The 22648-nt window shown below is 44.9% G+C and overlaps 1 protein-coding gene across 10 annotated transcripts in view; it reads left to right on the top strand.

Moving 5' to 3' along the window:
* PDE10A (phosphodiesterase 10A) overlaps positions 1-22648 on the top strand; it is a 385571-nt gene that overhangs the window by 293036 nt on the left and 69887 nt on the right. For all 10 annotated transcript variants that reach the window (XR_008316105.1, XM_053295826.1, XM_053295814.1 and 7 more), the window contains one exon: positions 12576-12604. Coding sequence is in view for 9 of the 10 variants with exons in the window: in XM_053295826.1 (XP_053151801.1) it covers positions 12576-12604 (29 nt within the window). In the remaining variant the exon portion in view is untranslated. The remainder of the gene's footprint in view (positions 1-12575; positions 12605-22648) is intronic.

The following is a 22648-nucleotide window of genomic DNA, read 5'->3' as shown; positions in this document are numbered from 1 at the left end:
GCTGTGACAGAGCTGGAATCCAGAAGCTGCATTTAGTAGAAAAGAATAGCTAGTAAAAATGCTCGCAAGTGTCTGCTTGTGACATCTCAGAATATCTTGAATACTGTTGGTAGATGAGCTGAGCATGAAGCTAATGAGTAGTATATTTTAAAGACAGTTGTATTCCATGACAGAACTTTTGTGATAGAAAGGAACTGTGTTGTATTGGTAAACTTGACTTTTTGTGGAAAAGGGAAAATGAGGTTCTCTTCATTTTGCAGGCAAGCTGTGACTGCTTGTCTAGTATTCGGTTTCCCAGAGTACCCTAGCCTGGTGCATCTGCTTCAGTAAAGAAAAAAGAAATATTGGTTGACATCCACAGCATGCATCAGCACTGAACGAATGCAGCAGGATTCACATCCAGACTAACGCTGCACTGATACAAGGGGGGACGGACATTTTTTTTTAACAACCTCCTCTTTCCTCTGAAGTCCATTGTAGCTTCTAAAAATCTGCCTCTGAAGGTTGCACAGCCCACAGAGCATATTTTTGAGAGGCATAGTTGGCTTCAGTGGGAAGGGGAGATAGTTGAATATCACCCCTCCTATAGGCAGCGGTGATATGAGAAGATGCTGAAAGGCATCATCTCATACTGCATGGGAGATGGCAATGGTAAACTCCCCCTGTATTCTACCAAAGACAACCACAGGGCTCTGTGGTCGCCAGGAGTTGAAACCAACTCAACGGAACACTTTGCTTTACCTTGTGCGATGGTACAACTTTAGTTTGGATGTCATCCATTGTTGCGCAGTGCCAATGTGAATGTCAGCCAGTGTGATTAAGGCCACCCCCCAGTTGGCTGGTAATGCTTATTCATTATGCACATGGGACTAGGTGGATCAAAGAAAAAGTAAAAAGGGTGGGGCTCATACAGTTCCCTTGCATATTTTCATATGGTAAATGAAGGGCTGCTCCTTCTACTTCAGTGTTTAGGCTCTCACCATACAATCAGGGATCTTGCTTTTTGCAGGATTCCTAATTATCCATACACATATATCCATATATCTGTACACGTACTTGTACACATATAGACTCTGTCCAAACAGAGCCAGCGTAAAGATGGAGCAATCCTGCCCCCTCCCCGCCCATGCTTTCATTATGTGCCGATATGAAAAGGGATTTAGTGTGGCGTCGCTCCGGCTGATGCTGGAGTGACAGGAGAATTGCGGGGGGGGGGGGGGGGGGACCGAAACAGATAACATGAGGGTGCTATAAAAATTGCTTTGTTTTATTCACTATAGTCATTGTGAGCTCTGTGCTTGTAACTTGCTTGCCAAGAATGCTGATGTCAGTGTTCATGCTACTGGCATTTACTTTTAAAGCCTGATGCAAGAACATTAATACAAACAATAAAAATGTTCAAAAGTGACTCATCTGCCTGAATGAAATAGAATCTTTCCTTCAAGGCTTTCTCATAGGCAGAGCCATGCATGCTTCTATTGTCATAGAACAAAGTCCTGTGATGAAACAGCCTCAGAACACCCCTGAGAATGCTAAGCTAACCATGACTGATGATATAAGGAGTGATCGGTGCAGTGGAGCATGCAGAAGCAAAGCAAGCACAGCGTGGAAATAGAATGGGCTGTGCTTCCCAGTAGAAAAGCCTTAGTGGTCCATATGTAGACTCCTTCCTCCCAAATATTTTAATGATAGTTGCCTTTTCTCCATTATAGTAATTAGAAAACACCCATGCCTGTTTGAGGGGTGGCTGCTATATAACATTAAACTTTAAGGGCTGTGCAAGACTATTGAAGCTGGGTGGATTAAATTAATTTGGTGGGGAGAGTGAAAAGGCCACTCACAAGTGGGTGACTGGGAAAACATTTTAGAGTTGCATACCTTTTTTTCTTTTTGCATACTAATTTTGTATCCTCACTACTAGCTACATAGATTAAAAAATAATATTATTGTGCATTTCTTGCAGTTAAACATTGGGACCCTTGCCTACTTAATAGGTTTTGTTGGTTGTTTTCTACCATCGGCTTTTATTATTAGATTACAACACTAGATTTCTAGTTTGGTACTGAATGCCCAGCTACTCAGGTCTACTGTAGGACACTGCCATGATAGTTTAATTTCCTCCCCCAAAGTCATTCTTCCAAGGCCTTTGAGAAATCCTGTATTGTTTGTGCAGTAAGTTTCTGTAATGTGTGTTGCATGCTCATAGTAGAGGGAATTCATAGGTTGGGGGAGCTGAGCCCTCCCCATGCCTGCTGATTACTGATGATTACTGCTGAGAGCCAGTGTGGTGTAGTGGTTAGAGTGCTGGACTAGGACTGGGGAGACCTGAGTTCAAATCCCCATTCAGCCATGAAACTAGCTGGGTGACTCTGGGCCAGTCACTTCTCTCTCAGCCTAACCTACTTCACAGGGTTGTTGTGAAAGAGAAACTCAAGTATGTAGTACACCGCTCTGGGCTCCTTGGAGGAAGAGTGGGATATAAATATAATAATAATAATAATAATTACTTGGTCTTGGTCTCTTCTCAAGCACTTTTCTCCCAGATGCTCACTTTTAGTAGAGAGTTTGGTTGCGGAGAACCTGGAATGACAGACTGTGGAACACAAAAAGTTAAAAAAGTGGAAACTGAACTGAGCATTCTCTGCAGATGTTGGGGATTGCACCCACATGGCTCTTTTGCTGTAAAAATCAAATCCACCATCCTTTGCTTTATGCACGATTGGGACAAACACTGCTTTAATCAAACAATTTACTGCTTTCACATGTAGTTTGATCCTTCGTATAAGGTAGAATATGATTCCAAACAGATTGGTTCAAATATCCTGAAAAAAGAAAGGAATGTATGTTCTTGTCATTTTTCCAGTGCTCATGTTTGTACAGAGGATACACGAACATTTTCTCAGTGTAATATTTCCGATCCCTAGAGTACAATAAATAAAATACGTCTCTAATACAAATGTATGTATGTTGTAGTTACAGTAGGGTTCCTTCAGAGAGAATGAAATAGTTCCCTTGACGTAAATCTGTTCCACACTGGATCACTGCTCTCTCCCATGTGGTAACCTATCATTTCTGCTGCTAATGATCCCCTTACCCTTGTTGATGTTAGCAGACGATTCCCAAGGGGCATTTTCTTTTGTTTCCCTTGTCAGCTGGTATGAAAAGAGAGAACTGTTCAGTCTTTACTTTGCTGCAGCTGTTGAGGATTGCACTATGAAGCTAAGCAAAAGTGTGTTTGTTTTTAATGTACTCAGAAACATAGAAACAAGAAAATCAGTCAGCAAGACAGTCTATTTTATAGTCTGTGACAGATTAACACAGGAAGCAGAGAATACACAGAGGGCTAACCTTCATTGTTTTTGTCATGTTGCAGGTTTATTGTTTAAGGGTTTCCCCTCCATAAAAGAGACATTTGTGATCTGCAAGATTGATTGCCTGAAGGGGGAGCAAAAAAGAAAAAAGTTAGAAAAGAAAACCAGATAAATCGATCCCAACACAAAACCCAACAGAAGAGGGCAGTGGCGTAGGGAGTATGGACACCTGTGTTGAAGATTCCTGAAGACAGGATAAGAAATCTGAGTGTGACAGTGGCATAGGGAGGGCATAGGGCAGCCTATGTTTGGGCTCCCCACTCCACATCCTTGAGACACTCCTCCATGGCATCCCTCTCCCATGACACTCCTTCCCCGCAGCACTCCTTTTTCCACCACATGTGGGGAGCCCCTTTTCTCCCTGCCATGCAGTGGTGGTGGTGGCAGCAGCTGTGGCAGCAACCTCCCTCAGGGAGCAGCCTGGGTTAGGCTGCCCTGCCTCTGCCACTCAGCTGCCAGCACTGCCACCACTGCATCCATGGCAGGGAGTGAAGATGCACATGCCCTGTGCATGTGGCAGAAAAGGAAGGTATGCATGTGTATGTCTGTACTGAGAGGAAGCACACCCAAGAGTCAGCAAGGAAAGGATATGTGCAGTGGGGGCCTAGATGTGCTCCCCCATTGTGAGACTATATCAGAGTGGAACCCATGTGTGTGAAAAGGTGGCAGTGGCCATAGTGGCAGCTGAGTTGTGGGGGCAGGGCAGTCTATCCCAGGCTGCTCCCTCAGGGAGGCAGCTGCTCCCACCACTGCAACCTCCCCCCACCATGAGTGGCAGGGAGTAAAGGGGTGCTGGAAGCCACCTCCAAGTGCCAGATTACCGCTCCATCCCTGGAAGAGAGCCACCTGCTGGCAATAGAATTTTTACTGCAGGCTTTACTACGGATGAAAAATGTTCCTATGTGGTTGATCTGGCAAGTCATCAGTCTTGTGGAAGTCTCCCCTCAAAGAAGTTTTTTTTTTTTTTTTTTTTTTTTTAAGGAAATTCAAATAAATTCTCATGGGCCCAACTGAAAATTTTCAAAGAGACACACCATACATGCACAGGTAAGAAAGAGGAGGAGCAGCATCCCACTTCCTCTAGAAAGCCATTGGCAAGAAAGGGACAAAGAAAGACTGGAGAGCAAGTGGTATGAATTGTGCATGGGGGGAAATGGCAAGAAACGGAGAGGAACCATATTAAAACAACACCACTGTGAATGGCCCCCATGTTTTTCTGAATTATCTTTACTGCACGTATGTGCAGTTAATATATCCCCTCATAATTTATGCCACTTTAGCCCAGTTTATCCCATGGTAAAGTCAACTGTCTGGGGAAGGCCTAGGAAAGAATTTAGCTCTGCAAGAAAGATTAAGTTGAGGTGTATAAAAACCTCACAGATGTAACTGAAGGTGGCTTGGCACACCATAAAGAATCTTAGAATGAACCTTGGGACTGTGGTTTCCCTCTCCTACTCTTACATACCTCAGTTAGGTCCCTCCCTTCCTGGTCTGCAGTGAATCAAAGTTTGCCATTACATCCTAATTAGTAAGCTATGGTTTGCAGTGCTGGAACAAACCAAGATGGGCAATTCAGCCAAAACAGCAAACTCTGGTTTTGTCTCAAACTTGGAAGAGAGGGAGGGAATTGCAGCATGTGCAGGGAGGGGTGTGTGTGTGAATCCAAGGGTCCTGCTAGGCTTGTTCACATAGTGCCTTTGTTTGGTGTTATTTCTGAACGGAGCCCAAATGAAGACAATAAATATTTGCTAGACCTTCAACTGCAAAGGGTGAGAACTGACCTTGCACCTCAGTTCTGAAATACTCAGATTGGATTGTTAAAACGAACTGAAGAGTTGAATGGATGTATTATATTTTGAAAACAAAACATCTGTTTGAAAAAACAACAAATGTCTTAAATAGTTTAAAAGTCATACACACATATCAACGTAAGCAGTGATTGTTCTGGTATTGTGCCATTGCATCATTTGTACCTTTGCATGAAACTTTCAGTTACCACATAAAATTAACGCCCCCTCCCCCCGCCAATGTAGCTATTCTGGCTGATCTCAGTCTTGTCCAAATGGAAAAAGTGTGTAACAACATGATAGGGCTATTCACATGATTATCAAAATGAAAGTTGAATGCATGCTGCCCGAATTTAGAGGCTTTTGGACACCCACGGGAATCCCTCCTACCCATCTTGTTCAAATGTAGCCAAACTTTTGTAGTTTATTCTTTACTGAGGGAGGATGAAAATAGCAGTTGTCCTATCTAGGAGTTTGATTGTGTGCAGGCATTTCCCTTTTGCAGCAACTCCCAGCAGCCAGCTGCCATGTTTATAATAGAGAGCTGTACTATAGGGGCTGCTATGTGTGTATGTGCCGCTCTGTACAGCACCCTCTATGATCCTTTGTTTCTAATCCCTTCAGTAGGTCTAGTCCCGCCTCCTGCCCCTTTGTGACCAATCAAGGGGCAACTGAAGATATGAGGGTTCCCAGTCTACTGGCAGCACAGTGTATGCTGGGATAGCTCGTTGTAGTTTCAGAAGACCCCGCTCTTGATTTTAAACATGGAGACCCTGCCTGCTTTGCATCATCTGGGTGGGTGCAGAGTTTGGAGACCCAAATGGAGGTTCTGGTCATCTGTGGGAAACAGGGTAGGAGATCTTCCCCTCACAAATCTTCCCCGGAAACTTGTGTGAAAGGTCTTGATGTTTGACACAGTTTCTGAAGCCTCATGTAACATTCTTAAAGAAGCCTGGACTAGGGATGTGCATGAACCTGTTCGGAGGCCATTTTACAGGTTTCGAGAGCTGGGTGGTTCGAAGAACTGGTTTCGAGAACCAGGTGGTTCAAAGTTTGAAGATGTTGGGGGGGTTGCACTTTAAGGGTGGGGGAGGGTGCACTTACCCCTCCCTCTGCTTTCCCCCTGCTGCCACCCAGTTTTCCTCAAGTCCTACAGGGCGGCAGTGTACTTCCCTGCTGCCCTGTTCGCTCTTCAGCCGGAAGTAGCTGGCGCATGTGTGCCCAGCGGGTGTGAGTGTGTACATGTCGCAAGCGCCCACGCACCTGCCCATTGGGCACACACACGCCAGCTACTTCCAGCCACTTCCAGCCGAAGAGCGAATGGGGCAGCAGGGAAGTACGCTGCTGCCCCTTAGGACTTGAGGAAAACTGGGTACCGGCGGGGGGAAAGTGGAGGGAGGGGTAAGTGCACCCTCCCCCGCCCTTAAAGTGCAACCCCCCACTGCCATTGAGCCACCCAGTGTGGTTCCGTGCACATCCCTAGCCTATACCATATGAGCACACAAAAATTGACAATAAGCCAGGGGTGGATCTTATCTATGGGCAAAGTGGGTGGTGGTCACCCTAAATTTCAGTCAGCCATGTTATCTCTGCCTCCATTTTGTGTGCCTACTGCCTCGCTCTGCTGATCCCAGCAACCTGTTGCTGCTTTAAGAGCTGCTTTAAGAGGCTGGGCAACAATAGCACAAACTTCAAATAATAAATGAAAAGGCCCAGATCTTTTACTCACTCATTGGGCAAGTAGCCTCTGGTGGTGTAGTGGTAAAACTGCCGCCCTGTAACCAGAAGGTTACAAGTTCGATCCTGACCAGGGGCTCAAGGTTGACTCAGCCTTCCATCCTTCCAAGGTCGGTAAAATGAGTACCCAGAATGTTGGGGGCAATATGCTAAATCATTGTAAACCGCTTAGAGAGCTCTGGCTATAGAGTGGTATATAAATGTAAGTGCTATTGCTATTGCTATTGCTATTTACGGTCAACGACCAAATAAACACTACAGCAAAGAGCATACAGTACAAAACAATAACATAAGTAAAAATTTTAAATCCAGTTTGCAGACACCTTATTTTACATGTCTCCGAACAAAAGCAAGCATCCAGATCTTTTAAAATTTGAATATTAATAAGGCAGGAGCAAATAAGTACACTCACTTTTGTTTTTGCAAAGTGGATGGTCGTAGGACCACCCTATAAACCAGGCCTACTCAACTTAGGCCCCCCAGCTGTTTTTGGACTACAACTCCCATAATCCCCAGCCACAGCGGCCAATAGCCAGGGATTATGGGAGTTGTAGCCAACATCTGCAGAATGGCCAAAGTTGAGCAGCCCTGCTATAAACCAGTCAGAGAGGTATTTGGCAGATTGACTCCTCAGGCAGCCAATCAAAGTGCCCAGAGGTTGGAGTAGTCTTTTTCTTTTCACTACTCAGAAGAATCCAATCACCATTTTGGTTAGAGAACAGCTAGTCTGGCTGGCTGTTGGTCAGTTTGATCTTTTGCTGGCTTCTTTGTTTCTGTTTGTTTGGAGGGGAAGAATGCAACCTCTGCTTTCTCTCCCTTGCTCTCTTTCTCTCCCTTGCTCATCTGATCTGTATGCAAAGCATTATGGCCCATTTTCAAAATGACATGCTCTAAATTATTGGAAGGAACAGCAAACTGTAAGACTGAACTAATTAGATCAGAAACTGGCATAAGAAACCAGAAAGTTTTTTTTAGGGCATATGCATGGATTTCTGAGTCCAAAGTGCTTTTCAAATAATTGCAGAAGTGGCTTTCTGTGTGAGAGTGGTGTAGTGAAGGGATGGAATCTGTTGGAAGGAAAATAATTTTAAAAATGCATTTTTTATGCAGAAAGTGAACTAGGGTATTCTCTGGATTGGCCAGTACCTGTAACATTAATATGTCCACTGGGGGGTTATGGTTCATTGGGCAAGGATTAAGGAAGTGATCTCTATTAAAAACATTTGTTGCTTGCTAGGATGGGCACCTAGGCTTAGTGGTGCTCACCAAAGCGATCTTTGCCACAGACCTTGGGGATCTGCTCTGTGGCCTCCTGTCTCCAGGAGGGCCTCCATTTATTCTGGGGGTAGAGTTGCCATATTCTCGCTTTCCAAATCCAGGTGCCTAATTTGCATATTATGTAAATTGTCTGGGAAATAATTTCTGAGCAGAATAGTGCCTGCATGTTTTGCTCCATAACTCTGCTTCTACAAGGGCTAGATCTTAGCTTTTTTAAAAAAATGAAAGAAAGCTAATCTGGGAGAATCTGGGTGGGCTAAGCAAGCTGGGTGAGATGCTTAAAATCTGGATAAAACCCAGAATTTTGGGGGACATGGCAACTCTATCTGGGGGGGCCTCCCCAGAGATTTGCCGCCACTCCGCACGTGCACCTGTCCCTCTGTGCTGCTCTTTACCATTTTTGCTGCTGCCATGTGTGCAACCAGAGGGTGTGCCAAGCAGGCCTCTGCCGTGGTGGTGGGTACAGCAACTGGTGGGCCTGTCCATCTGGGTGTACCTCATTATGTTTCTCCTCTGACAAGGGGCAGCTGCCGCTGCTTCCTCTCTCTTCCTCCTTCTCTGTACCCACTGGAGAGGACACTGGTCCCCCGGCTGGGACTGGCCACTACGGCCCCACCAGCATTGGCCCAAGCGGACCTTGGTAAGCCAGGAAGGGTGGCTTGTGGCATAACCCAGTAGCGCAGTTGCCTGCTGGGAGTGGTGGAGGCCTGTGAAGGAGAACCACCATGGGGGAGGCCTGCTGAGCTCACCCCCCACCTCTTGGCCACACAAACGGCAAAGATAGGCACAGCGGGGCAGCAGCAGGTTTTTGTTTTTTTTAAATTAAGGGGGCCTCGATGTGGGGGGTGCTCACGGCAGTGGGGGGGCCTTGTGGTGGTGGGCTCCGAAGCTGTTCAGGTTCAGGCTCCAAAATGACCTGGGTGTGCACCCAAGGTGGCAGAGATTGGTGCCCAGCTGTTCAGCAGGCATGGAGTAGGGAGAGGGACATCTTTGGTTCCCATGGTGTCCTTTAAGTTACAGGAGATGCTTCATAGCTGCAGCATGCAACATTGAAAACCCTGTGAGTTTTGTATTATTTTTGTATGCATTTTTGAAATAGCTAGGCAGAGCTGCCCTTGTAACTTCAGAATGCATTTGTTCTCCACTTTTGTAGTTGGTTTCTGCTTTACCTGTGGCTTATATAGATTTATTTGCTTTTACATGTGTCGTCTGTGCTTCCTCCAAGAAGCAGAGTGGTGAACATGGTTACATTTATTCTCCCAACAGCCCTATGAGGAAGGTTATGCTGAAAGAGAAGTGACTGTCCCAGTGTCACCCTGTAGGTTTCATGGCTGACTGGGGATTTGAACTTGGATTTCCCCAGTTAGTCCACTGACCACTTTACCACTCTGGCTCAGAGTTCTTTCTTGTTGTTATTTATTAATAGTAGTATTCATTTTTTAGATAATCAGGCAGACGGAGCTGCCTTGGTGACTTCAGAATGCATTTACCCTCCAGAGAAGCAGCCTTTTGTAGCTGGTCTGTGCTTTAGTTGTTGATGTACAATTCTTTTCCTGTGTCTGTGTGTGTGTGTGTGTGTGTACGCGCGCACACACACTTGTGTTTTGATCCTGCTGTGTTAGATACAAATCTACACACCACTGTAGTCCTGTTAAGCATTATAAAACAACTGACGTTTTCCAGTTTGTTTGTTTGTTTGTTTGTTTGTTTGTTTGTTTGTTGTAAACTGCCCAGACACGTGAGTTTTGGGTGGTGTAGAAGTGTGTTAAATAAATAAATAAATTTTAAAAAAATGTTTCTCTGTATCTCTGCTGATTAGCAATTGAGGTTTTTGTGCTTGTGTACATGTTTGTATTTTGATCCTAATTGTGTTAGATACAAATATACACTTTGCCAGTTATTGCTAAGGCACCCGCCTAGTCCTGGCTCCACTTCTGCAGCTGTCCACAGTTGGCTTCACCTCTCACTACCTATGGCTCCATACATCACCTGCCCTAGCACCTGCCTATCACCCTGACCCCCACCCCCATCCCAGGAACCACCACCCAGCACTGTAATAAGCTTTAAAATAATTAAACTGTTGACTCCAGAAGCTGGTTTCTCTTGAATCCAGGCACTAAAGATTGGTTGACACTATCAGCTATTCAGCTATTGCAGCTTCTTAACTTGCTCAGAACTAGGTTCATGTTAAATCTGTTGCATAAAGGAGCTATATTATTAGATGTTCTTGCCCCTGTTCTGTTTCAGAATAAATGGGCATCAGTGGGGATGTACTGTATATACAATGGTCACTATTTTGAGAATGGACTGATGGTGAAAATTTTGAGTTTATTGCAATCACTAATGGTGAATGAGTTTACCGTATCTGCCTATTTTAATGTTAATGATACTTTTTGAGAAGTATGCTGCAAAATAAGCCCCAAATATGAGATGTTCCTGCTCCCAAACTTGGTGCTTTTGTGTCTGGTGTAGAGAGCTGGGGAGCAGACAGCACCACAAAGTAGGAAAGATGTACAGGAATGGGGTGTGTGAGTCTGTCTTAGGTCCAGGCTATGTGCTGTCCTATTCAGATATGCTACAAGCCTCTTCTGCCACCTGCATGAGAATGATATGAGGGCTAGGGCTCTCAGCATCCCTTCATGATCATTGCCCTAAAATACTTTGCATTAGAGCACTGCCAAAAACTGGCCATAATTTTTACCAGGTAACCCCAAGGCATTTCAAAAGAAGAGTGCAGCTTGTGACACAACCTAGCATTCAGATATGTTAATAGAGAATGTAAACAAAGTGTTAATTTGCTTGTTCTGTGAATCTCATGCCCACAAACCACTTCTGTAGGGATGTGTGAATCGATCCGGGTACAAATCAATTTGTACTCCAAACTAGCTGATTTTGGTGATTTGGAGACAAAACAAATCACTCCTGTGCTCCAGTGGCTAGATTCGGGTCTGAATTGAATCATGCCAGATTTGATTCGAATTGATTCGAGCTTCAGATTCCTCCTATAGATTTCCACCAATTTCCAGCTTTCATTTTAAAAAGAAAGCTAAGCTTTAGCTCTTGTTGAATTGGAATTATAGAGCAAAATGTGTGGTCACTATTTTTCAAGAGTTTGGATTCTTTGGTATATAATAAATTCCCCTTAATGAATCCCTGTGAGGATTCATTACACACCTTCATTTTTTCTGTTCATTTTGACTGTCTTTGGACAGTGCCAAATCTCAACTGCCATGTGCCAACTATACCCCACTCCCACCCCTAGGGCAGTGGGGTACTACTCAGTTTATGTTCTAGGAATTTTTTCAAGTGTTTAGGCTGTTTGGTGTCTAATAACCTTTCCCCATAAGGAATCCATATGAAGATTCATTACACACCAAAGAATCTAAACACCTTAAAATTTCCTAAAATATAAACTGAGTACCCAGTGGCTTGTGGGTTGGGGAGGTAGTTGGCACATGGGATGCCACTAATTCCCCACTCCCACCCACAAAGTACTGGGGTCAAAATGAACAGAAGAAATGAAGGTGTGTAATGAAGACACCAAAGAATCTAAACACTTCAAAGATTCCTAAAAAATAAACTGAGTATCCCAGTGTGTGTATGTGGTGTAGCTGACACATAGCAGTTGACAGTTGGCACTGTCCAATAACATTCAAAATGGACAGAAGAAATGAAAGTGTGCAATGAATCCTGATAGGGATTCATTATGAGGTAAAGTTATTATACACCAAAGAATTCAAACACTTGAAAAATAGTGACTGCATATTTAGCTCCATAACTCCACTTCAAAATATATAAAATATAGATATACAAAATTAGTAAAAACGAAATAAAATCATTAAAAAAATAACTGTGCCCTGTTGTCTTGAAATTGGGGTGGTAGGTGGCACCCATGGGGACCTACTCACCACCTGTATTTGGTGTCCCTAGGACCTTTAAAAGTGATCTCAATCGATCCAAATACAAATTGAATCGGATCAAATCCAAATAGAATCTGGGGTGATTCGGGGGGACAGATTCGGACACAAAACAAATCTGGGGTGATTTGATTCAGGCACAAAATAAATTAAAAAAATCAATTCATGTACATCTCTACACTTCTGGACACTACTGATTCTTAGCAGCACAAACTGCAACTTGTTTGTGTGAGCTAGTTTGGTTAATCTACTGAATAGATTTTCATTCTTAAAACTTTTTAAAATATGACTATTAAACTGAAACTACATGCACGAAAAGGCAACTACATGTATTGTTGAACAAAAGATATTTTTGTCAAGCTGTAGAAAGCAGCACAAAGAATTTTACACTTTGCAAGAACAAAACAATAAAAAATAAAACCTTGTTATAAGACCATACCAGCTTGTTCAAAGGGTATCTAACTGTTTCTCTCCTTTTCTTGCAGAACATTCAACTCCTAAGCAAGTCAATAGGGTAAGTACTGTACAGTTGTGTCTTTGTTCCTTAATTGCTAAAACTGTGTCTCTTTACTAGCGTAGGATAGTGAACTAGTGTAGACTGACCTGTGAATCAGTTTGGATTCCAATCTCATCTTTGCCATAAACTCAATAGGTGTCCTTAAGCAAGCCACTCCCTCTCAGCCCCAGCTGCAAAACGGAGATAACAGTATTGACCTAATTCACAGTTTTCTTGTAAGAATTTACATCAGGATGATACATGTAAAGTGCTCTGCTTTCCATGTTCTCAATTGCTCAAAAAGTGCTATACAAATGCTGAATATTATTAACCAACTCTCTGTACATTTGAAATTACTCTCCAGGGACTGTTACACACAGCAGGCTTTACCGCAGGTTTACTGGGAGTTTTTTACTGTGAACTCAAAGTTGTCCTCCAAAAATGACACAAATAGTGGATTTTTTTTACCCTGGATATAAATCGGGCTGCACTCTAACACGCAGTGAAAAACCCAAATTGTGTGTGAACTGCTCCCCGACAACTCGTAGGGACTTTGGGGTACATCTGGCTATGTGAATGCATACCCTCCATTCCGGAGGAGATGCAAGAAAGGGCTTTAAAAGCCCCGTGTGAAAAACTTCCTGGTGTGTAACGCTTCATTCACTGAATGAATTATAATAATACATTGATCTGCTTCACAATAATCTGCTTCACAGAGTTTATGTGAGAATAAGATGGAGGGACCATTGAGCTCTTTGGAAAGAGGATAAAAATGACAAATTAAGTTAAATGCATTGAATTAAGTCCCTTCCCTATCTTTCATCACTTCTTCCCCCTCCCCCGCAGTAGTGTGTGTACTTTAAGGGGTGTTGAAGGTTGTTGGGACAATCAGTCACTAAATGTATGAGTGGCTAAGAAAAGTAGGCAGTCCAATACCTATGCAGGTGTATAGTGATGCATTTAGTGGAGGAGAGCTGGTCTGTGTGGAGGAGAGCTAGTGTTGTGGTAGCAAGCATGACTTGTCCCTTTTGCTAGGCAGGGTCCTCCCTGGTTGCAAATAAATGAGAGACTATATGTGTGAGCACTGTAAGATATTCCCCTTAAGGGATGGAGCTGCTCTGGGAAGAGCATCTAGGTTCCAAGTCCCCTTCCCTCCCACTGGCATCTCCAAGATAGACTGAGAGAGATTCCTGCCTGCAACCTTGGAGAAGCCGCTGCCAGTCTGTGTAGACAATACTGAGCTAGATGGGCCAATGGTCTGACTCAATATATGGCAGCTTCCTGTGTTCCTATGAGGCTGTTCTCACGAGCAGCCTATCCCAGGCTAGGGTAGCCTAGCCTGTGCTAGGCTGCTCATGTGGAGTGCTGGGATCCATGTGGATCCTGGTGCTCCCTCCCAGCCTAACCCCACCCCTAACCCCGGCTCTTATCGGGGGCAAGCACTCCCTTAACCTGGCTGCCGGGATCATGTGTCTCCACAAAGCCGAGGAGACACAGAGATGGGTGCCTAGAGTGCCCATCTGATGGGGCAATTCCCCAAGACACCATGTTCGTAGCTCAGTACCTTATGGGATATACGGAGGCCAGGAAAATGCATCCTGGCCTCTGCAGCTCCACACTGCTCCCAGCAGTGCAAGTTGTATGGGTGTGTGGCTTGCGTGCCAAAAGGATAAAGAGGGATCATCTGGGGGAAGGTAGGTTGAAACCTACCTTCCCCCTACCCCACCCAGTCGTGTGAATGGGCTCATTATTTGTTTTAACTAACTAACTAACTAACTAATTAATTAATTAATTAATGGGGTGATGTTCTGTGCAGTCCCCCATTGCTGCTAACTTCCCACCAGGGCTAACCTCGATAGTATTTCATTTTAGATTTCAATTTATATCCCACTCTTCCTCCGAGGAGCTCAGAGTACATGCTTATTTTTATCCTCACAACAACCCTATGAGGTAGGTTAGGCTGAGAGATACGTGACTGGTCCAGAGTCACCCAGTGAGTTTCATGGTTGAATGAGGATTCGAACCTTTGTATAGCAATGAGGCTGCTGCAGAATGCCTTCAAAGTGCTTCCTCAGCAGCTCTGTCTCCATCCCATCAGGTCTGTCTTTGAAGTTGTGCAGCAGCCCCCATGGGTCATTTGCATAGACAATGCAAGACTATGCAGCATGTCAATTTGTTGTTTAGGGATGTCCGCGGAACCGCGGTGGGGCGGTTCGGCACGGGTGTGTGTGTAGCTTTAAGGGGGGTGGTAGTACTTCCCCCCCCGCCACTCTTCCCCCTCTGGCGCTGGCGCTTTTCCAAATGTTCTTGGGGCGGCAGAGTTCCTCCCTGCCGCCCCTGCCCCCGTCGTTGTCCTTGCTAGCTTAAAAGCAGGAAGAGCTTCACGGCGCGCATGCTTGTCTTCGCCGCGTGCGCGTGTGCGCCACATATGTCACGCTGCACGCGTGCGCCAGCAGCAGACATGAGCGCGCGCACCGCGAAGGGCACATGCGCGCCACCAGCTCTTCCTGGTTTTAAGCTAGCAAGGACAACAACGGGGGCAGGGGTGGCAGGGAGGAACTCTGCCGCCCCAAGAACGTTTGGGAAAGTGCCAGCGCCGGAGGGGGAAGAGTGGTGGCGGAGGGGTAAGTACTATCACCACCCCCTTAAAGACACACACTCCCCCCCCGGGCCGAACTGAACCCCCGGAATTCCAGACCAGTTCGGAGGCCTTGACAATGGCCTCCGAACCGAACCATGCACACCACTATTGTTGTTGTTGTTGTTGTTCCCTATTGCCAGTTTCCTCTTCTTAAGAACAAAAGGCTCTCCTTGGAGGAGGTGAAGGGCATAACAAGTCATGGAGAGCCGAAGAAGCTCCACAGCATATCTCCTGGCCCATTCCCCTGCCCCCCGCCTCCTGCTATCTCCTTCCTTAATGTAAGACTTTTTAGGGGGAAAGGGAGTAATGCTAGTGGAGGGCAGGGGAACATCCGAGGTAGGGTGAAATGGCCTAGACCTGATGGGCCTAGTGAAAAGGAGGCGGGAACCAACTCAAAATGTCAGCAGGGAATTATTTGAATATTTGAAATATTTGAGCAGTGAAACTTTGCATTTCACTCCCCCCTCCCTTTTTAGCCTACTAAGTAGGCTTATGAGATCATCTGGCATTTCATGTGTCCTTGTGTGTGTCTCCCCCCCCCCCCAATCAACTTCTCAACTCCTGGACCAATATAAACCAAATTGGGTACAGCTGTAGTGAGTGACACACAGGGACAATTAAGTGGTGTTGTTTGTAATGATGTCATCCTCTCCGATCACAGATGGTGGACATGTGAACATATGAGGCACAAGAGTATGAACATACATGAACATATGAGGCACAACTTGTGGACCTCGATTTGAACCAAATTTAGTCCATTTGTAGGGGTAGTGAAAGGAAAGTAGGCAGATTAGTTCTTACTAGAACACCTTGTTGAATACCTGCTCTAATGTCTGCTTTTCCCTTGCAAACTACCCTCCAAAGTGTTGGGAATTCTCTCTGGTAAGAGATACCCTTCTATTACAGCAGAGTGCACAGAGGCAAAACACAGTGGAGTCTGCCTAGGCATGCATGTATGTTGAGAGTAAAAGAAACTTGGAGCCAGTTCATAGTTTCAAATCAATATAAGCAGTCTTTATTAGTGAACTCCATTCTAGATAGTAAAGTGGAGAGATAGGATCTATTTTTCTAGCTGGATGCAGAGGGATGGTTTCTGCACCTCTGCACATACAGTGCAGGGAGAGAGGAGTGTGGGTGTTGCAAGGGAGAAGAAAGGGAAAAAGGAAGAGGCAAGGAAGGAAGGAAGTCCCTGAGAGTAGCAATCTACATATCAAAGGTATAGTGTCAGAGCAGTAGAGAAGGGATGACCAATGTTTTGATCCCTCTAGCCCTCTGACTCACTTAATCTGCCCCCATCTGTCATTGAGACAAGAGACAGCGCAGAGTCCTTCACTTCCAACAAAAGATGGCAGTTTTCACTATAGAATGGTTAGGAGGTCTGCGAATGCTTAACAAGTCTCTTCCCTCCTGAAACCCATCCCCCCGCCTCATGTGTTTACCCTTGCTAGCATGCTGGACTGATACTTATCCCTCAAACAAACATCTGAGGTATAAGCATCTGTTATGGTGGAGATGCAGTAGGCGGGAGAGTTTCAGGTGAAAGTGCCCGATTAAGCACTCTCTTGCCTCCCAGCCCTTTTTCAGTGCAAATCGCACCCTCCAACTCAAGAAAACATTGTAATGGAGAAGTGGCTATAGGTTAATCTTACATGCAGCTGTAGTGTAATGAGCAGCTTGCCCCTGAGCAAAGTATACTCTTGTTAACTTTGAATGAAGTTATTGTGCTCTAAAACCCTACTGGGCATACAAAAAAATCCCACTTCACAACTTAGTGGGACTTTTTGGAGCATCGATCCAGATATTTTCAGATTTCTTGTGCAATTGTATATTAAACTGTACTTGATTATACAGTACATACAAACTGATCAAACAGATTTTACAATGTGAGTTTATGATCCTCAAATGGAAAATCTCAGTAGTCTGCCAAAACCTCAATAAAAAAATAGTAATGTTGTCTTGGATGGACTGCTACCTGGTGAAACCTGGATTGAGGATTGACCCAGCATAGCTATGCAGGGGTGGTAGACCACCTAGGATGGTCCAGCCCTAGAGACTTATGGATCCTAATGGATTCCTGAAGGTCCTGGGGGATTTTCATATTGAGGGATCAGATGATCCTGTTGATACCCTAATCTCTTGTTTGAATGAAAAGGTGAACTGGGCAATTGACATGGTTGTGCCTAAAAGCCCTTGACCTGCTGTGCCCAGGTGACCCCTTGGTATGCAGAGGAACTACAGGCAAACAAGCAGGCTGGTAAATGGCTTGAGCGTTGCTGGTGGAAATCCCAGAGCAAATATGATTGAACACAATGTAGAGCCCATTTTAGGGCCCACTCTGTGGCGGTGATGGCAGCAACAATGATTATTTCTCCACCATAAGAACAGCCCTGCTGGATCAGGCCCAAGGCCCATCTAGTCCAGCATCCTGTTTCACACAGTGGCCCACCAGATGCCACTGGAAGCCACAGGCAGGAGTTGAGGGCATGCCCTCTCTCCTGCTGTTACTCTCCTGCCATGATTGCATCCACTCAGTGTCATCCAGTGGACCTGTTTCAAGTGGTTTGGAGACTTCTAGATAAAGGCACCAGGGACCATCAGACTGAACCCTTTCCAGTCTGCTGCAATAAATTTGCTTTCCATTTTGCAGATAAAATCAATCATATCTGTGCTAATTTGGATATTAAGATTTTTGCAAATCCAGGTCTGAATGCTCCCAATGTCCTGTCTTGTCCTATTATCTATATATGTAATTATCTTAAATGTACCCATCACTAATCCCATGTGTCACAGCTCTCACGAGAGTTTGGAGAGCTGCTGGATAGCAACGGGGATGGGCGGGGAAAGAAAATGGCGGCAGCCAGGGCGGCTGATTAGCTTGGAAAACAATGACAGCACTGGTGGGTATGCAGAGAAGGCAGGGGCGGCCAGCAGGAGGGTGGCTGGCCGAGAAGTGGCCATCTGGAAAGCCCGGTCAACCAGGTGGGGAGGGAAAGAAGAAGTGGGTGGGCGGGCCGACCCACCAGCCAGAAAGCGCTTGGGGGGGGAGCAAGAAGTGGGCGGGGGAAGAAGAAGCGGCCTGGCCGGCCAGCCAGGGGGTCTGTTGGTGGCGGGGTGGGGGTAGAAGAAGCAGGCTGGCCGGCCATCCAGAAACTGGTGCTGGGGGTGGGGATGAAAAGGCAGCGTTGGGTGGGTGGGCTAGCCGGAGGCTCAGATGCTCTGTGCCTGGCCTAGCTAGTATTGAATATTTTTTCAGAATGTGTTGCTTGAGGAGATGGAGAGACACTTCTTGGAAGTCTGAGACCTACCACTTGTGTCCTTGGTCCTGGCTCCCTGTGGCTGCTAAGAGTGGCAGGAATGGGTTAGGTCTTGCATTGCAGGGGTGGTAAATGCCTCCATGTAACAGGGGGAGGTACACCCCACTGATGAAGAAAGTAGTTTTTAGGCCCCTCCTGGGGGAAAAAAAAGGCCTTGCCTCCAAACATCCTGAATAACTTTCAGCCAGTTTCTAACTTACCATGCCTGAGAAAGTTGTTGAAACATGTGGTGGCATCTCAGCTCCAGGCAGTTTTGAAAGAAAATGGTTGTTTAGATCCTTTCTAGTCTGGCTTCCGGACCAGGTGTGGGACAGAAACTGCCTTGATTTCTAGGAGAATGTTACCCTCTTGATTCTATTGGACTCTCAGAGGCTTTTGACACCATCATTGACCATCTTATCCTTCTGAGCTGTCTCCCTGTATTGGGATTTGGAGGCATAGTTATATGGTGGCTCTGGTTCGACCTGGAGGTCTGTGCACAGAAGTTGGTTACGGGGACACCTGCTGCACCCTTTGTCCATTGGCCTGTGGGGTGTCACAGGATTCTTTTCTTTACCCCGTGCTGTCCAACATCTCAGTTGGGTGGCTCTTCCACCAATCACATCATGAATGCCTATTTACTTAGAAGTAATCATATAATTTATTATTATTAAAATAAATGATAAAACCTTAGAAATTATGTTTTAAGTAAAGCATCAAAGTAACCTTGAAGCTTTGACCTCGATCTAACTGTTCCTCAAATGCCAAATAAACTCTTTAAAATATGTGATTACTTGTTGGTTCAGAAATATAGAACATGTTTTTCCAAAAGTGTACCAGCTGAATGTCGGCACACTTGGACAATAATGCAAATATGACTTATCAATGTGCATTAGGGTAAATTCTCTTTAGTCCAGAACATCAAATTAAAAGGAAATCTAGGTGCAGTTATTAGCCTCTCCTGTTTAATGAGAAATACCAATTAAGTAAACGGGAGTCCTTTTTTTCATTGAACAAAGAACTGGCAACAAACATATGCCGTCATTTAGGTCGGTATAAATCCCATTGCGTTTGGTGGTTTACACAAGCCATTGTAAATATACTTAGACAAACACATGTAGTCATATGCAAAGAGCTTGCAGAGAAATAATGGGGTGAGGGATGAGGAATGTCATCTACTATAAAAAAACCAGAAATGGGCCATTCTACATGGGCGGCCAATCTATGCAATCTTCACCTTTCTTGAGGTGAAGAAATATACCAATGGGGTGTCCATTTGATTGGGCATTTGTGTCAGACATGATGTATATAATAGAAGGGAGAAGCATATACTGATTTTTCCTCATGCAAAACCTGATTAGTGTATGAACTGGGGCCTGGTCTCAAATTATTTAAGTTCTATGGATTCACAGGATGCTTGTTCAAAACCACTTCTATTTCAACTTGAAATGTTTAGAAGAAGAAACAGTACATTTATGTTGTTGAAATTGTTACTTAATTCTATCACTTTCCAAGAGATATACACTGTGACTCACTAAATAAAAAGATATCTTATTGGGAAAATCAGCTCATAGATGGAAACATCTTAAATTATTAAAAGTGTAAAAATGGAAATGTACTCAATTTTTTTCCTTGCAAAACCTTTCCCCCATGTACTATAAAAACCTGACTAACCATAAAAAGAAAAGCTAGACTCATAGGTCTGATAAAGTTCAATTCTCCTAAAATAATTTCCAGAGTGAATTCATTCCAGCAGTCATTTGTTCTGTCATTATACCACCATTATCAGTCTGAGCTACCAGTCGCATGCACAGATGGGCTGAATAATATAAATATCTTCTCTACAAAATGGAAAGTAATGGAATGAGGTTTTCTAGATAACACAACTTTGTTCTTTCCTTGAAGGATGTTGTGCTTTTGGTGAGTGAAGGAAATGAGAACTGTGGACAATTGTGCCTTCTGCCTTGCCACTCCATATGCTCTTCTTCATCTTTTCTCCATCAGCCTGACATATTCTGGCATATTCACATAGTTGAAGACAATTGCTTTGACCATCCAACTATAAACAAATCAGATATAGAAAATTCTTTTGTAATTCATTTAGGAAAATAGGAAGTTGCCATATACTGTGTCAGACGATTGATCTGTCTAGCTCAGTAGTGTCTTCACAGACTGGCAGCAGCTTCTCCAAGGTTGCAGGCAGGAATCTCTCTCAGCCCTATCTTGGAAAAGCCAGAAAGGGAACTTTGAACCTTCTGCTCTTCCCAGAGCGGCTCCATCCCCTGAGGGGAATATCTTACAGTACTCACACTTCTAGTCTCCCATTCATATTCAACCAGGGCAAACCCTGCTTAGCTAAGGGGACAAGTAATGCTTAAGACCACAAGACCAGCTCTCCTCTCCTGTTTCACTTGATCCTCACTTGATCTTCCCTTTCATTGTTTTTCAAAGCAATTTAAATATTATTTTCATTCGTATCTATAAAGCCTTGTCTGCAGTAGTCACTTATATTAGTACTATTACTAGCCAACCCCACACAGATCATCTGTGCTCTCTTTGGGGCCAGCGGTTACCTCCCCAACCCCCACCTTCTGCCCCGTCTCCACTTTCTGACCATGGCCGGCCCGTGCCGGGCCCAGCTGCCTCTCCTCCCCACTGCCACTTCTGCCACCATTTCTTTCTCCTCTCCTGGGCCTGGCCTCCACGGCTGGGCCCGCCACCACCTCTTGCCTCCGTGGCTGGGCCTGCCGCCACTGCATCAACCAATCCTCCTGAGTGCGCCTCAGCCTATCAGGCACCTCTGCCACCCAGCCAATCGGCTGGGCGCTGGGATACACATTCTAAAGGCACACCCAGGAGGATTAAATATATAGATTTTTTGCATATGGGTAGAGGGGGAGAGAAAGAGACTGCAGAAATGTGATGGGAAAATTCTCGGAAAATCCATACATCCTCAGTGGATGTTATTGTCATCCACTATCAGTAGATGATAATACCATCAGTGGTTGGAAAAGGTAGTCATAAAAGAGCTCATGCAGACCCAGGGCAACCCAAGAAAATAGAGGAAATACACTCGGTAGAGTTGTTGGCTTCACCATTCTTCTCTCCCATTTCCAACCAGACCACTGTTTACCCAGTGTAGGCCTGGCATCACAAAGTGTCATCCTTGTACAGCTGCCACAGTCCTGTGCCTTCATGGGGTCCCAGAGCCCAGAAATGTGCATGTTCTTTCCTCTTCCTTGGTCAGTAAGGGATGGAGGAATCAGGAGCTACTGGAAGAGGATAGCTGGGGAGGAGAGCATCCAGTGGAGCAGAAGGTCTTCACCCTATTAAGGTAGCTGTGTCCACACTCCATGCTACCAGCATGTGTGCCTGCTACCTTGGGCTACTGGAGCTTGTGTTTGCACATGCTAAGGCAGTGTGTTTGCTACTGCTGGCTTACCCACTCTCCCACCTGGGAATACATACAGTCATTTTGCTTAGGAGGAGATATGGAAGGAATGTTGTCAACTCAAGTAGAGCCTGGAGAAAGACAGAGCCGACTCTTGTGTCAGCCCACCCCAATTAGGGATGCTCAACTTCATATTTCCCCTTGTCTACTCTGTCCCTCACTCCCTTCAGTTGCCAAATAACCTCTCTTCTTGTCCTTCCTCACAATACTTTTCCTCCGTCAAAGGCTATATGAACATACTTGGGATTTAGCCCATTGAACACAGAATGAACGTTTTCTGAGTAAGCATCCATAGGATCATGCTATGTGCTCACTACTTCACCCATAAAACATATGTCTTTTCTGTTCATTTTGAACTTGGGGGTGGGGGGAAGGATTGACAATGGGAAGGTCTCTTGTCTTACAGGAGACCCTATTTTTTTTGTAGATTTTCCTATCACAATTTGCAGTATTTGCAGCCAGGAACCCGGTTCCCATAATTGCAGGGGTAAAAATTGGCTATTTTCACTGATTTGCTGTTCCTGTGCAACCAGAAAGAAATTCTGGTGTTATTTCTGGCCTGGAGGCAGTGTGGAGCCATTTTGTGGTTCTTTTCCATTTTAAAAAATAACTCAGGTGAAAACTGTGATTTTTGAGTTTATGGGGGGCACAGCTGGAGATCAAGGTACTGTACTGTA

The sequence above is a fragment of the Hemicordylus capensis genome, chromosome 1 (assembly GCF_027244095.1).
Source record: "Hemicordylus capensis ecotype Gifberg chromosome 1, rHemCap1.1.pri, whole genome shotgun sequence".
NCBI classification, from domain to species: domain Eukaryota; kingdom Metazoa; phylum Chordata; class Lepidosauria; order Squamata; family Cordylidae; genus Hemicordylus; species Hemicordylus capensis.
This window is presented reverse-complemented; position numbering and strand designations above follow the sequence as displayed.